We start from the raw sequence: 16,000 nt of genomic DNA, 5'->3' as shown, positions 1-16,000 counted from the left end.
CCTCCCTATCTCTGTAATCTCCTCCAGCCCCACATCCCTCCCTATCTCTGTAATCTCCTCCAGCCCCACATCCCTCCCTATCTCTGTAATCTCCTCCAGTCCCACATCCCTCCCTATCTCTGTAATCTCCTCCAGTCCCACATCCCTCCCTATCTCTGTAATCTCCTCCAGTCCCACATCCCTCCCTATCTCTGTAATCTCCTCCAGCCCCACATCCCTCCCTATCTCTGTAATCTCCCCCAGTCCCACATCCCTCCCTATCTCTGTAATCTCCTCCAGCCCCACATCCCTCCCTATCTCTGTAATCTCCCCCAGTCCCACATCCCTCCCTATCTCTGTAATCTCCCCCAGTCCCACATCCCTCCCTATCTCTGTAATCTCCTCCAGCCCCACATCCCTCCCTATCTCTGTAATCTCCTCCAGCCCCACATTCCTCCCTATCTCTGTAATCTCCTCCAGCCCCACATCCCTCCCTATCTCTGTAATCTCCCCCAGTCCCACATCCCTCCCTATCTCTGTAATCTCCTCCAGCCCCACATCCCTCCCTATCTCTGTAATCTCCTCCAGCCCCACATCCCTCCCTATCTCTGTAATCTCCCCCAGTCCCACATCCCTCCCTATCTCTGTAATCTCCTCCAGTCCCACATCCCTCCCTATCTCTGTAATCTCCCCCAGTCCCACATCCCTCCCTATCTCTGTAATCTCCTCCAGTCCCACATCCCTCCCTATCTCTGTAATCTCCCCCAGTCCCACATCCCTCCCTATCTCTGTAATCTCCTCCAGCCCCACATCCCTCCCTATCTCTGTAATCTCCTCCAGTCCCACATCCCTCCCTATCTCTTTAATCTCCTCCAGTCCCACATCCCTCCCTATCTCTGTAATCTCCTCCAGTCCCACATCCCTCCCTATCTCTTTAATCTCCTCCAGTCCCACATCCCTCCCTATCTCTGTAATCTCCTCCAGTCCCACATCTCTCCCTATCTCTGTAATCTCCTCCAGCCCCACATTCCTCCCTATCTCTGTAATCTCCTCCAGCCCCACATCCCTCCCTATCTCTGTAATCTCCCCCAGTCCCACATCCCTCCCTATCTCTGTAATCTCCTCCAGCCCCACATCCCTCCCTATCTCTGTAATCTCCTCCAGCCCCACATCCCTCCCTATCTCTGTAATCTCCCCCAGTCCCACATCCCTCCCTATCTCTGTAATCTCCTCCAGTCCCACATCCCTCCCTATCTCTGTAATCTCCCCCAGTCCCACATCCCTCCCTATCTCTGTAATCTCCTCCAGCCCCACATCCCTCCCTATCTCTGTAATCTCCTCCAGCCCCACATCCCTCCCTATCTCTGTAATCTCCTCCAGTCACACATCCCTCCCTATCTCTGTAATATCCCCCAGTCCCACATCCCTCCCTATCTCTGTAATCTCCCCCAGTCCCACATCCCTCCCTATCTCTGTAATCTCCTCCAGCCCCACATCCCTCCCTATCTCTGTAATCTCCCCCAGTCCCACATCCCTCCCTATCTCTGTAATCTCCTCCAGTCCCACATCCCTCCCTAATCTCTGTAATCTCCTCCAGTCCCACATCCCTCCCTATCTCTGTAATCTCCTCCAGTCACACATCCCTCCCTATCCCTGTAATCTCCTCCAGTCCCACATCCCTCCCTATCTCTGTAATATCCCCCAGTCCCACATCCCTCCCTATCTCTGTAATCTCCTCCAGTCACACATCCCCCCCTATCTCTGTAATCTCCTCCAGTCACACATCCCTCCCTATCTCTGTAATCTCCTCCAGTCCCATATCCCTCCCTATCTCTGTAATCTCCTCCAGCCCCATCTCCCTCCCTATCTTTGTAATCTCCTCCAGTCCCACAATTCTAGTTGGGGGTGGGGGTATAGTCAGGTAGGACCTGTGGGACATCTTTGGGGTACCCCCCAGATGCACTGCCCTGAAGCTCAGGAGTTACGGGCCAATATGTTAAAGTGCAGCGTAAATACAAGTTCTACATTTTCAAAGATAGTGATAAACTAAATTATTCTTCAAATCTAATTTGCAATCAGTAAATGATGCAAAGCATCACAAAATAGTAATGTTTCATGTTCAGTGCCATCACGTACTGCTCTTTAGATTACATTACCTACCCTGGGGATTAAAGAACCCTGTCATCCAAAATACATTGGGCCTGCCCTCAAATATCCAAGAAGAAAATTGCGCATTTCTCTCTAGAAACTCTGTGAACCAGAATCCCAATGTAGAAGAATCCCAGGAAATCCTCTTCCACATCACAGGGACACGAGCATTGTACATGTTATCCAAGGCATCTGTTAAATTCTGTAATGGAAAAGAGAGTGAGCATTACACTTCAGAAAGAATCCTGGACTCAGCCAGGCACAGGCAAATGATCTAAACTATTTTTTTCTGTATTCATGCACATAATGCAAGTGTTGCTGGCTAGGTCAACATTTATTACCCATCCCTAAATGCCCTTGAGAAAGTGCGGTGAGCTGCCATCTTGCACTGCTGCAGTGCATGTGGCATAGAAATACCCAGAGTATGTTTAGTAGGTGGGGAATCCTGCAGCTCGAGTGTTGTTAGAGCTGCAGTCATCCCGGCAAATGGAGAGTATTCCAACATACACCTAACTTGGGCTTTGTAGATGACAAGCAGGTTTTGGGGAGTCAAGGGTTCTTTGCTGCAGGATTCCGAGGCTCTGGCCTGTTCTTGAAGCTACAGTATTTAAGTAATTGATCCAGTTAAGTACCTGGTCAAATGGAGGAGTAAATCTATTCAGACAAATAGAAACAAAATGCACATATTGGAAATCTGAAGCAAAAACCTGAGCAAGAAAGAACCAGGTTGCTCCACATACGAGGTACTACTCTTCCTCGACTGCTGCTTGATCTGCATATTTGCATCAGGTTTTATCTTCTTCTGAATCTTTTAGGCTTTTGACACATTAGTGGGTTATTAGTATTAGAAACAAGAAATTTTCTGTTTATAAATTCTCAGCAACATGGGGTGCAATTTTCCAGATTTAGAACCTCCCCCATGGCAGGTTTAATGTCGGGTGGTGGGGGAAACGACAATGTGGCTGGAGCTCAAAAGTCCATTTTCTGCCAGCTTCAAATGTGCATTCCCGTCTGTCATGGCAGTTCGCCATTCCTGCCACAGGCAGGGGGGAAACCATTATGCATCCCATTAATGGATGCAGATGAAGGCCCGACCAGAATCGAGTGCCCTGCTGCCCAATCAGCTGCACCACCAGTGAGTTTTCACGTTGGGTCGGTACATTCTGAACAAACAAATGACAGACTTATCTGCAAGGAGACTTACCTGGAGCAGCTCATGGAGATTGGAAAGGAAGATGGAGGCCTCCAGTGACCGAACCCTGGAACAGAAGTGGGTGGAGCATCTATGACAGGGATCTTCCAGTAGGTAGATTTTCTATCTTCAAGGGTGGGTCTGTTGAGGCCCAGGTGGGAAACCCCCCCGACTGCATAATTAATGAGGCTGGCACTGCGCGATACGTTGTGAATTGCCACCGGCCCCTGTGGCAGGAAAGACTTCCTGTTCCCACCTCCGCCATGGGAACTAAGTCCCAGAATGGAAAATTCCACCCATTGTGTTCTTTATGCATCTGACTAAGCCTCTTGACAACATTTTTTAATTCTTTCACAGGATATGGACGTCACTGGCTTGGCCAGCATTTTTATTTCCCGTCCCTAATAACCCTTGAGAAGGGGTTGGTATTGTGGTGTAGGTACACCCACAATGTTGGTATGAAAGGAGTTTCAGGATTTTGACCCAGCGACAGTGAGGGGACGGCGATATATTTCCAAATCAGGGTGATGAGTGACTTGGAGGGTAACTAGCAGGTGGTTGTGTTTCCACGCATCTGCTGCCCTTGTCCTTCTAGGTGGTAGACATTGCGGCTGCAACTGTGTGTCAGTGGTGGAGGGGGCGAATATTTATGGACAGGGTGCCAGTCAAGCGGGCTGCTTTGTCCTAGATGGTGTCAAGCCTCTTGAGCTGCACCCATCCAGGCAAGTGGGGTGTATTCCATTACACTCCTGGCTTGTGCCTTGTAGATGGTGGACAGGCTCTGGGGAGTCAGGAGGTGAGTTATTCTTTGCACGATTCCTAACTCTGACCTGCTCCTGTAGCCACAGTATTTATATGGTTCGTCCAGTTCAGTTTCTGGTCAATGGTAACCCCTAGGATGTTGACAGTGGGGGATTCAGCGATGGTAATGCCATTGAATATCCTGGGGCGGTGACGGTTAGATTCTCTCTTGTTGGAGATGGTAATTTCCTGGCACTTTTGTGGTGAGAATGTTACTTGCCACTTGTCAGCCCAAGCCTGAATGTTTTCCAAGTCTTGCTACATTTGGAAAATGAACTACTTCAGTATCTGAGGAGTTGCGAATGGTGCTGAACCTTGAACAATCATCAGCGAACCTCCTCACTTCTGACCTTATGATGGAGGGAAGGTCATTGATGAAGCAGCTGCCACCCAGCAGCCTTTCACAAGCCATGCTGCAACCACTGAGGACCACCTTCTAGGAGCATTAGGATAGGCAAAGGCACATGGAATACAGGCACTAAGGGAATATACAAAGGTGATTTGTTTATTTCCGGTTATAAATGTGGATTAGATGGTACGTTTTCTGGTGGGTTTTAATTTTGTGTTGATAGAAAGAGGATGATGTGATGGTCAGTGATAGAGAAAATGCAAGGAGCCTGGGACTTGGTGAATGGAGAGGAGTGGTTGAGATTACTGGTATCACTCATGAATTATTTCATCAGGTAGAACCCAGACATTTAGGGCTGTGTCTGTCAAAGCCTCCCTTCTGCTTCCTGATCCTCTGCTTGCATGATGCAATGCCTGTGGTCACACAATAACTTCACATTGACAGAGTGGAATCCCCATCGGTTCAGGAAAATGACAGTGCTCGCTCTAGGCACATGAAGGCAATGTGGGTGCAGTCAATGGTAGCGAATACCATGGAGATGCCTGCAATCCTGCTCACTCCCCTACTTGTCTCTGACAAAAAGGAATGAGAGGATAGATTGGATAGGCTGGGGTTGTTCTCCTTGGAGCAGAGGAGGCTGAGTGGAGATTTGATTGAGATGTACAAAATTGTGAGGGGCCTGGATAGAGCGGATGGGAAGGGCTTATTTACTTTAGCCGAGAGATCAGTAACTAGGGGGCATAGATTTAAGGTGATTGGTAGAAAGATTAGAGGGGAGATGAAGGAAACTCTTTTCACTCAGAGGGTTGTCAGGGTCTGAAACTCACTGCCTGAAAGGGTGGTAGAGGCAGAAACCCTCAACTCATTTAAAAGGTTTCTGGATATACACCTTAAGTGCTGTAACCTGCGGGGCTACGGACCAAATGCTGGAAAGTGGGATTAGGCTGGATGGCTCATTTTTTGGCTGGGGCAGACATGATGGCCTCTTTCTGTGCCGTAAGCTTTCTGTGATTCTATGAAATTGTTTCTCTGTCTGAATTGAGCAACAAGGCACTGCAAACTACAAGGTGTTGCTTATATTTCCAGTACAAATCTGGAAGCAGGGTCCCCTTGACAGCCACAGGCAATGAGTTCTTTACCTGCTTTGGAGTTGTAGTTGTGTCTGCAGCAGTTGGAAGATTTCAGTTCTGACTTCTTTAGTAATGACTCAAGCACTGATGTCTCTGAACTTGAGGTAAGAGAATTACTCCCTAAAGACCTCCTGCTGAGAACCCCTCTCCATAGAACCATAGAAAAGTTACAGCACAGAAGGAGGTCATTCGGCCCATCTTGTCCATGCCAGCCCGAGGACACCCAGCTGCCCTTTCTAATCCCACCTTCCTACACCCGGCCCATAGCCCTGCAGCTTACAGCACTTTAGTTGCAGATCCAGGTACTTTTTAAATGAGTTTAAAGTTTCTGCCTTTACCACCAACTTGGGCAGGGAATTCCAGACACCCACTACCCTCTGCCTAAAAAAGTTCTTCTTCATGTCCCCCTACACCTTTTGCTACTTATCTTGAATCTATGTCCCCTGGTTCTAGAATTCTCCACCAAGGGAAACAATTTTATCCTGTTCACTCTATCTATTCCCCTCATAATTTTGTACACCTCAATCAAGTCACCTCTCAGCCTTCTTTGTTCTAAGGAAAATAATCCCAACCTATTCAATCTCTCCCCGTAGCTACTCCATCTCCTCCTTCTTCTAGCAGCCTTTCCTGCACTGCACAGCCCTTCTTTAGTGTACCATCTACAAGATGCACTACAACAACTCACCAAGGCTCCTTCCACAGCACCTTCCAAACCCACGTCTGAGAAGAAGAGCAGCAGATGCCTAGGAACTCCAACACCAGCAAATTCCCCTCCAAGCCACACACCATCTTGACTTGGAAATATATCACTGTTCCTTCACTGTCATTAGCTCAAAGTCCTGAGACTCCCTACCTAGCTATACCTGCACCACATGGACTGTGGCAGTTCATGAATGCGATTCACCATCACCTTTTGAAGGGCAATTAGGGATGAGTTATAAATGCTGGCCTTGCAGTGATGCTCATATCCCATGAATGAATGATAAAATTAAACTTAAAATGTGAGCTGCATTTGCTGATATTAGAGTAAGACTGACCTCGCTCATGATGATGGTTCCCTCTATGGCCAGTTGTAAGTCAGTTAGACAGTTCCGGAGCATCATGATAACCTTCTGCATTCTGTCAATTTCTTGATGCAGGAAGATATTCATTGAATTCAAAATTCCCATTTTTACGAGGTGAGCTTTCACCTATCAAAACAAAAGGCTCTTTCAACATGATAAACAAGTTTATAGTAACCACTATTTTTCTAAATAGTTGACACAGAAAACCTAATTTTCAGAAATGTTCCTTTTACAGTAGCAAATCCATCAACAGCAATTTCAAAGTAAAATTGGGTGATGAAAAATCCAATAGATCCAGAGGGTTTGAATTCAGTTTCAAGTACGTATGGATTACTAAACTCTCCTTGTACATATCGTATTTAGCACTAATTCAGCACTGCTGGTTACAAAAGGCTTGGGACAGTGAGAAATGGTCATACACTGTTGGATGGCACTGAGGAGATGCTCACAATATTTGAACTGTGATACTTGGCCTTGAAATGATTAAACAGGCTAAAATACTTTTAAAACTTGCCCATCAAAAAAAGGAAACTGCTGAGTGTCTCACCTTGGTGGAACTTTTGCCTGACAGTCTCCCCAGCTCCTGACTCCAAACTAAATCCCGAGGTCAAGCTTATTTGCATGAGGGGGATGGCTGGCTGTGACATTTCTAATATCCTGTGAGCTGTGATCCATAAGGAACCTGGATCCCTCAGGGGTTTGGGTCATAATAACCAAAGAATGTGCAAAATTGAAACATAGGAGGGATTTTCCAATTGCTGCTTTCAAATCATTCCATGTTATAGAGTGTCATTAAAATATTGGCATTTGCCCCCCCCCCCCCCCCCCCCCCCCACTATTTCTGCCAAAATATTCTCTAAGTTGGCAATTATAGCTGCATCATGAATACTTTGACTGGGGCAGGATATCTTGCGAGGTGGTGTTATCCCATCAGCCCCACCTTTTCTGGTGTCAGTGTGGTGGGGTTGGGAGGAGGGTGGCGGATGTGAGCAGCCCTAGCTGCCACTTCTAGTGCAATTTTCTACACTACAAAAGTGTCAGGCACCTGGTAGCGCTGGGTCCGATCCCAAATTCTGGCTTGCCTACCCTGTTCAAACTACCAGTGTCCTTGAAAGCTCAGCAAATAAATACACTCAGGGTGTAGCTCCAAGTCAAAGAAAATTAGGGGTGGAATTGTCCCAAATTTGCACTAAGTGTGGTAGCGCGCAGGTGAAACGATGTTTTACCCGCTGGCCACAATGGCAGCTTCTCACTTCGTATCGTTCCAAACCTGCCGTATTAATTATGCATTCCTGGGAAACACCATTTTGATGGCGAGCGGGCTTTCATTCGCCTGTCACACCGTCAGCTCGCTGCTTCATCGCACCGGGCATCATATTTAAAGTCCAGCTGCATGCACACCTCTCAGTGCTTTCAGCCCATGACTGCTGCATGGGAGACATGGCCCCAAAAGGCAAGAAGACTGCAGCCCCCAGGTTCAATGACGCATTGCTCGAGCACCTTTTGGACACAGTCCGGGCTCACTGTGATGTCCTCTACCCTGCTCTGGCCGCAGGATGAGCAGAAACATCACAATCCAGCTTGGGAGGCAGTGGCAGCGGTGGTCAGCACCAACACCCTGCAAGAGAGGGCAGCCACCCAGTGTCGCAAGAGGATGAATGATCTCCTCCTTCCGTTAGGGTAAATCACTCTCAACTCACTCACTCACAAACCCATCACACATCCACAGGGATCTCACTCCCTGCCAGTTCAAGGGATATTACCATTCACTGTCTCTTTGTCCTCAACCCATCCATGGCACCACTCACTACTCACACATGCCAGGCATACTATCACCTGTCCTGTCACAGCACAGAGACACACACCTCGGTGGGACCTAGCTTTAGAGTAGCCTTGGGATCACAATCTGGTGAGCATATTGCACTGTCTGATCCATAGCAGGCGGTAGCAGGGACTTCCCAGGTGTCCGACAGTTGGAGGACTGCTAGAGGCCAGGAGTTTGCTGAGTCCAAGTTAGACGACGAACCTCTGGAATCAGTCATATCACAGTTGCTGGAGTTGTAAAGGCAATCTCGGGAACATCAGGAAGGGATGTCCGCTGCACTCCTCAGATTGCAAGGCAAAATGGAGGAGTCCGTCTGCCTCAGGTTGAAGTGATAGTGGCATCAAGGTCAACATTGATAGGATAGTGGCCACCTTGGAGACCTTCGTCCAGGATGCCGCTCCTGCACTGCTGCATGGACTGAAATCCATTGCTGATGCCTTTATTGGTGTATGCGAGAGGGGTGTGGGGCAGCTCAAACTCACTCCGGATACCCCTTCCCCTCATGGAAGCCAGGGGCCCTTGAGGATCAGGAGATGTATCCAACCTGGGCCATCCATTCAGGTGACTCCGGGAACATCCAACCCATCCGAATCCCCTCTTCCTGTGATCTCAGCAACTCCAACCCTACAGGCCGAGGGGGGTGCCACTGCCACACAGCAGGACCCTGAAAACAGGCTGGGGCCCTCCACATCTTGGCTCTCTAGAGGGCACAGTAGCTGTCAGCAGGCTGCCCCCACCTCTGCTCTGGATGTCTGAAGAGCACCAAGACGTAGAGGCAGCGTTAGGAAGGTTAAGAAAATGTATCTCTTTTGAAATAGACAAAAGCATGGGGAGGATGATGGAGGAAGCGGGGGGGTGGTGGAAGGGTTGCCCTGTTGTTGCGGCGTGTTTGGAGGGGGGAGGGGTAAGGGCTGCCCTATGGTTCAGGCGTGTTGGAGGTGGGGGGGAGGGCTGCCCTGTGGTTGTGGTGTGTTGGTGGAGGGGTGTTGGAAGGGCTGCCCTGTTGTTGAGGTGTGTTGGAGGAGGAGGGGGGAAGTGTACCCTGTGGTTGAGGCGTGTTGGAGGAGGGGTGGGAAGGGCTGCCCTGTGGTTGAGGCGTGTGGGAGGAGATGGGGTGAAGGGCTGCCCTGTGGTTGAAGCATGTTGGAGAGGGGGGGGAATGGCTGACCTGTGATTGAGGCGTGTTGGAGGAGGGGGGGAATGGCTGCCCTGTGGTTGAGGCATGTTGGGGGCGGGAAGGGCTGCCCTATGGCTGAGGCGTGTTGGAGGAGGGGTTGGGAAGAGCTGCCCTGTGGCTGAGGCGTGTTGGAGGAGGGGGGTTGAAGGGCTTCGCTGTGTTTGAGGCGTGTTGGAGGAAGGAGTGGGGAAGGGCTACCCTGTGGTTGAGGCGTGTTGGAGGAGGAGGGGAGAAGGGCTGCCCTGTGGTTGAGGCGTGTTGGAGGGCAGGGAAGGGCTGCCCTGTGGTTGAGGCGTGTTGGAGGGCAGGGAAGGGCTGCCCTGTGGTTGAGGCGTGTTGGAGGAGGGGGGGAATGGCTGACCTGTGATTGAGGCGTGTTGGAGAGGGGGGAATGGCTGACCTGTGATTGAGGCGTGTTGGAGGAGGGTGGGGGGGGGAATGGCTGACCTGTGATTGAGGCATGTTGGAGGAGGGGTGAAGGGCTGCCCTGTGATTGAGGCGTGTTGGAGAGGGGGAAGGGCTGCCCTGTGGTTGAGGCATGTTGGAGGAGGGGGGAAGGGCTGCCCTGTGGTTGAGGCGTGTTTGAGGAGGGGGGAAGGGCTGCCCTGTGGTTGAGGCGTGTTTGAGGAGGGGGGAAGGGCTGCCCTGTTATTGAGGCGTGTTGGAGGAGGGGGGAAGGGCTGCCCTGTTGTTGAGGCGTGTTGGAGGAGGGGGGAAGGGCTGCCCTGTGGCTGAAGGTCGTGCGCAAATACTTGTGGTGTTGGTGGATAGGAAATGGCCTCTCATTAAGGACACCTTGTATAAAGTGGTCATTCCTCCACAGCTGAGATAGTTCAGATACAGCCACATTGTTATGTTTGGAGTCGGGCCTCCAGCTTAACTGCCCACTCAAGCAACGCAGAGGCATGAAAGTGCCACCAAGTGCTCCATAGTTTTTCACCCCTCAGGCACAGACTGCAAACTAATGAGCTTTTTTGTGGACTGCAGAACAGTTGGATTACTGGGCACATTGTACAATCTCCTCACTAAAGCTGGCCATGGAGCAGTCACTGGTGGAGCCGCTCACAGCCCCTTGCAATGTCAGCATCCTGGTTTGGATCAGTCTCCCCCATGGTTCAAGCTAACAGTGCAGCCTTGCAGCTCAGGTTAGGAGAATACCTGTGCCTGAGCTGAGAGCACAGCATGGAGTCCAATAGGCAAAGCTGCTGCCAATCGGTCAAGTGCAGTAGGGCAGGGGTGGGTCGTTTTTAGTAAAATGGGCGGCTGGCACTCCTGTACACACTGCTGAAGAGCCACAGCGAGCCATTTGGTCGGCCCCTGGCTAACCCAAGGTCTTTAGATGCTGCCTTTCATTCCTGCAGATGACCAACAATCTGTGTTGCCAAAGATGGCACATGTTTAGGGAGCTGGCTGGCCACAACTGCCAGCTGCTGCAGGATTTGGCACCAAGGGGGACATGGAGGGCATCCACTGCCAGTGGCCGTGAAAGTGACTGTGGTGCTCAATTTCTATGCCAGTGGCTTCTTTCAGGGCTCCACAGGTGACCCCCGTGGGATATCACAAGCCTCCACCCACAAATACATCCATGAGGTCACGGATGCCATCTTCGTGAGGGCACACAGCTTTGTGCATTTCACACAGGACCAGGACAGCCAGGATGCAAGAGCTATTGGATTTGCCCAGATTTCTGGTTTCCCATAGGTGCAGGGTGCTATCAACTGCACTCACGAGGCACTGAGATCTCCGTCGCAACACATGATCAACTATCTCAACTGCAATGGATTCCATTCGCTGAATGTGCAGCTGCATCCTTCAGGTCTGTGCACAGTTTCCAGGGAGTATCCATGACTCCTACATCCTCAGTCAGTCACAGATCCCTTACGTCTTCCAGGGTCCACAGAAGCTGCAGGGTTGTCTCCTTGGGGACAAGGGCTACTGCAGAGGATGTGGCTGATGACACCTGTGCGGCAGCCTCAGACTGCAGCAGAGTGAAGGTATAGTGAGGCTCATGCTGCAACTCACAACTTGGTGGAGCAGATCATCGGGAAGCTGAAAATGAGGTTCCAGTGCCTGGACCAGTCTGGTGGAGCCCTGCAATACAGTCCACAGAGGGTGTCACACATCATCATCGCCTGCTTTGCCCTTCACAACCTGGTGCTGCAATGGGAAGAGGAGCTGGCTGAGGAGGAGATGCAGGAGCTGGAGGCCTCCTTGGCTGAGGAGGACATCGATGGTGATGAGGGAAAGGAGGTCCTCGAAGGTGACAAAGATGGCGATGAGGCAGACACGCTCGGGAGGCCCTCATAGCTCCTAGATTTGTGGAGGATGATGACGACATACAGTGAGTTGGCACTATAGATCCTCACATTGCCTCTGTGAATGTTTAACTCCAGTCTGGCTTACGGCAGCGCACATATTCTCTGTGAGAATGCTCCTGTCATTGAGGTGCAGTGGAGGCCCTAACAGTCACTCAATTGCAGGAGGATGATGAGAAATTTTTCATCTAAGCATCAAAATGAGGGGTGGGCAGTGCAGTTAAGACCACAATCAGATCAGCCATGATCTCATTGAATGGTGCATCATGCTCAATGGGCTGACTCAATTTCAGGAGGTGAACACTCCATAGATCTTCACATAGCCTCTGAGAATGTCTGATTCCTGTCTGGTCAAGGGCAGCTCACTTGCACTGGTGATCAGGGTCATATCATAGAGATGCAACCCTGAAACTTTAAAAGCATCTGATCCTTTGTCCGCCTTCAGCATCTGACCCCTTCAGGAGCACAGTGTCACTGGTCACAGATACTGAAGAGATGGGGGCCAGCCCCATCTCAAAGGACAGTGGAGAACTTCAAAAGGACATTGACACATTGGTGGAATGGGCAGATAGGTGGCTGTTCAATGAAGTTCAATGAGGAGAAGTGTGAGGTGATGCATTTTGGTACAAGGAACATGGAGAGAAAGTATAAAATAAAGGATACTATTCTAAAGGGTGTGCAGGAGCAGAGAGACCTGGGTGTATATGTACATAATTCATTAAGGTGGCAGGACAGGAAGAGAGAGCTGTTTCTAAAGCATACAGTATTCCAGGCTCCATTAATAGGGACATAGAGTACAAGAGCAGAGGGGTTATGATGAACTTATGTATGACACTAGTTAGACCTCAGCTGGAGTACTGTGTACAGTTCTGGGCATCACACTATGGGAAGAATGTGAACGCATTGGAGAGAGTGCAAAAGAGGTTATAAGAATGGTTCCAGCAATGAGACACTTTAGTTGTGAGGAAAGATTGGAGAAGTTGGGACTGTTTTCCTTGGAGTAGAGAAGGCTAAGAGGACACTTGATAGAAGTTTTCAAAATCATTAGGGGTCTGGACAGAATAGATAGGCAGAAACTGTTCCTGCTCGTAAACAGATCGAGAACCAAAGGGCACAGTTTTAAAGTGTTTTGCAAAAGAAGCAAATGCGAGGTGAGAAAAAACTTTTTCACACAGCGAGTAGAAAGGTTTGGAATGCACTCCCTGGAAGTATGGTGGAGGCAGGTTCGATTGAAGCTTTCAAGAGGGTATTGGACAATTATTTAAATAGAGACAATGTGCAGGGGAACCCTAACCCTTCCCCCCACACTCCTCCAACACACCTCAACTACAGGGCAGTCAATCCTGCCTCCTCCAACACGCCTCAACAACAGGGCAGCCATTACCCCCCCCCCCTCCAACACGCCTCAACCACAGGGCAGCCATTACCCCCCCCCCCCCCCCTCCAACACGCCTCAACCACAGGGCAGCCATTACCCCACCCCCTCCAACACAACTCAACCACAGGGCAGCCCTTCCCCACCCCCTCCAACACACCTCAACCACAGGGCAGCCCTTCCCACCCCCACCTCCAACACACCTCAACCACAGGGCAGCCATTCCCACCCCCACCTCCAACACACCTCAACCACAGGGCAGCCATTCCCACCCCCACCTCCAACACACCTCAACCACAGGGCAGCCATTCCCACCCCCACCTCCAACACACTTCAACCACAGAGCAGTCATTCCCACCCCCACCTCCAACACACCTCAACCACAGGGCAGCGCTTTCCCCCCGCTCCTCCAACACGCCTCAATCACAGGGCAGCCATTACCCCACCCCCTCCAACACAACTCAACCACAGGGCAGCCATTACCCCACCCCCTCCAACACACCTCAACCACAGGGCAGCCCTTCCCACCCCCACCTCCAACACACCTCAACAACAGGGCAGCCATTCCTCCCTCCTCCTCCAACACGCCTCAAACACAGGGCAGCCCTTACCCCTCTGCAAACACGCCTCAACAACTGGGCAGCCCTACCCCCTCCTCCAACACACCTCAACCACAGGGCAGACCTTCCAACGCCTCCTCCTCCAACACGCCTCAACAACTGGGCAGCCCTACCCCCTCCTCCAACATGCCTCAACCACAGGGCAGACCTTCCACCCCTCCTCCTCCAACACGCCTCAACCACTGGGCAGCCCTACCACCCCCCTCCTCCAACACGCCTCAACTACAGGGCAGCCCTTCCACCCCTCCTCCTCCAACACGCCTCAACTACAGGCAGTCATTCCCCCCTCCTCTAACACACCTGAACCACAGTGCAGCCCTTCACCCACTCCCTCCTCCAACACACCTCAACCACAGGGCAGCCATGCCCCCCACCTCCAACCCGCCTCAACCACAGGGCAGCCCTCCCCCCCTCCTCCAACCCGCCTCAACCACAGGGCAGCCCTTCCCCCCTCCTCCAACATGCCTCAACCACAGGGCAGTCATTCCAGCCTCCTCCAAAACGCCTCAACCACAGGGCACCTTTCCCCACTCCTCCTCCCACACGCCTCAACCACTAGGCAGCCCTAGCCCCCCCCTCCAACACGCCTCAACCACGGGGCAGCCCTACCACCCCCTTCCTCCAACACGCCTCAACTACAGGGCAGCCCTTCACCCACTCCCTCCTCCAACACACCTCAACCACAGGGCAGCCATGCCCCCCACCTCCAACCCGCCTCAACCATAGGGCAGCCCTTCCCCCCTCCTCCAACCCGCCTCAACCACAGGGCAGACCTTCCCCCCTCCTCCAACATGCGTCAACCACAGGGCAGCCCTTTCACCCCTCCTCCTCCAACACGCCTCAACCTCAGGGCAGCACTTCCACCCCTCCTCCTCCAACACGCCTCAACCACTGGGCAGCCGTTACCCCTATGCAAACACGCCTCAACAACAGGGCAGCTCTTCCCCCCTCCTCCAACACAACTCAACCACAGTGCAGCCCTTCACCCACTCCCTCCTCCAACACACCTCAACAACAGGGCAGCCATGCCCCCCACCTCCAACCCGCCTCAACCACAGGGCAGCCCTTCCCCTCTCCTCCAACCCGCCTCAACCACAGGGCAGCCCTTCCCCCCTCCTCCAACACGCCTCAACCACAGGGCAGTCATTCCCGCCTCCTCCAAAACGCCTCAATCACAGGGCACCCTTTCCCCACTCCTCCTCCCACACGCCTCAACCACAGGGCAGCCCTACCCCCTCCTCCAACACGCCCCAACCACAGGGCAGCCCTACCCCCCACCCCACCGCCAACACGCCTCAAACACAGGGCAGCCCTACCCCCTCCTCCAACACGCCTCAAACACAGGGCAGCCCTACCCCCTCCTCCAACACGCCTCAACCACAGGGCAGCCCTACCCCCCACCCCACCGCCAACACGCCTCAAACACAGGGCAGCCCTACCCCCTCCTCCAACATGCCTCAACCACAGGGCAGCACTTCCCCCCACCCCACCGCCAACATGCCTCAAATATAGGGCAGCCCTTTCACCCCTCCTCTTCCAACACGCCTCAACCTCAGGGCAGCACTTCCACCCCTCCTCCTCCAACACGCCTCAACCACTGGGCAGCCCTTACCCCTCTGCAAACACGCCTCAACAACAGGGCAGCCCTTCCCCCCTCTTCCAACACACCTCAACCACAGTGCAGCCCTTCACCCACTCCCTCCTCCAACACACCTCAACCACAGGGCAGCCATGCCCCCCACCTCCAACCCGCCTCAACCACAGGGCAGCCCTTCCCCTCTCCTCCAACACGCCTCAACCACTGGGCAGCCCTTACCCCTCTGCAAACACGCCTCAACAACAGGGCAGCCCTTCCCCCCTCCTCCAACACACCTCAACCACAGTGCAGCCCTTCACCCACTCCCTCCTCCAACACACCTCAACCACAGGGCAGCCATGCCCCCCACCTCCAACCCGCCTCAACCACAGGGCAGCCCTTACCCCTCTGCAAACATGCCTCAACAACAGGGCAGCCCTTCCCCCCTC

At 52.1% G+C, this 16,000-nt stretch overlaps 1 protein-coding gene across 1 annotated transcript in view; it reads right to left on the bottom strand.

Annotated features, from left to right (window-relative positions):
• Window positions 1–16,000, bottom strand: part of LOC121278118 (dynein heavy chain 8, axonemal-like) — a 2,067,071-nt gene that overhangs the window by 26,848 nt on the left and 2,024,223 nt on the right. The window contains 2 exon segments of the mRNA XM_041188205.1: window positions 2,140–2,329; window positions 6,637–6,789. Of these exon segments, the coding sequence (XP_041044139.1) occupies window positions 2,140–2,329; window positions 6,637–6,789 (343 nt within the window).

The sequence above is a fragment of the Carcharodon carcharias genome, chromosome 5, assembly GCF_017639515.1.
Source record: "Carcharodon carcharias isolate sCarCar2 chromosome 5, sCarCar2.pri, whole genome shotgun sequence".
Taxonomy (NCBI): Eukaryota; Metazoa; Chordata; class Chondrichthyes; order Lamniformes; family Lamnidae; genus Carcharodon; species Carcharodon carcharias.
Note: the sequence above shows the minus strand (reverse complement) of the source record. Positions and strands in the feature narration are given on the sequence as shown.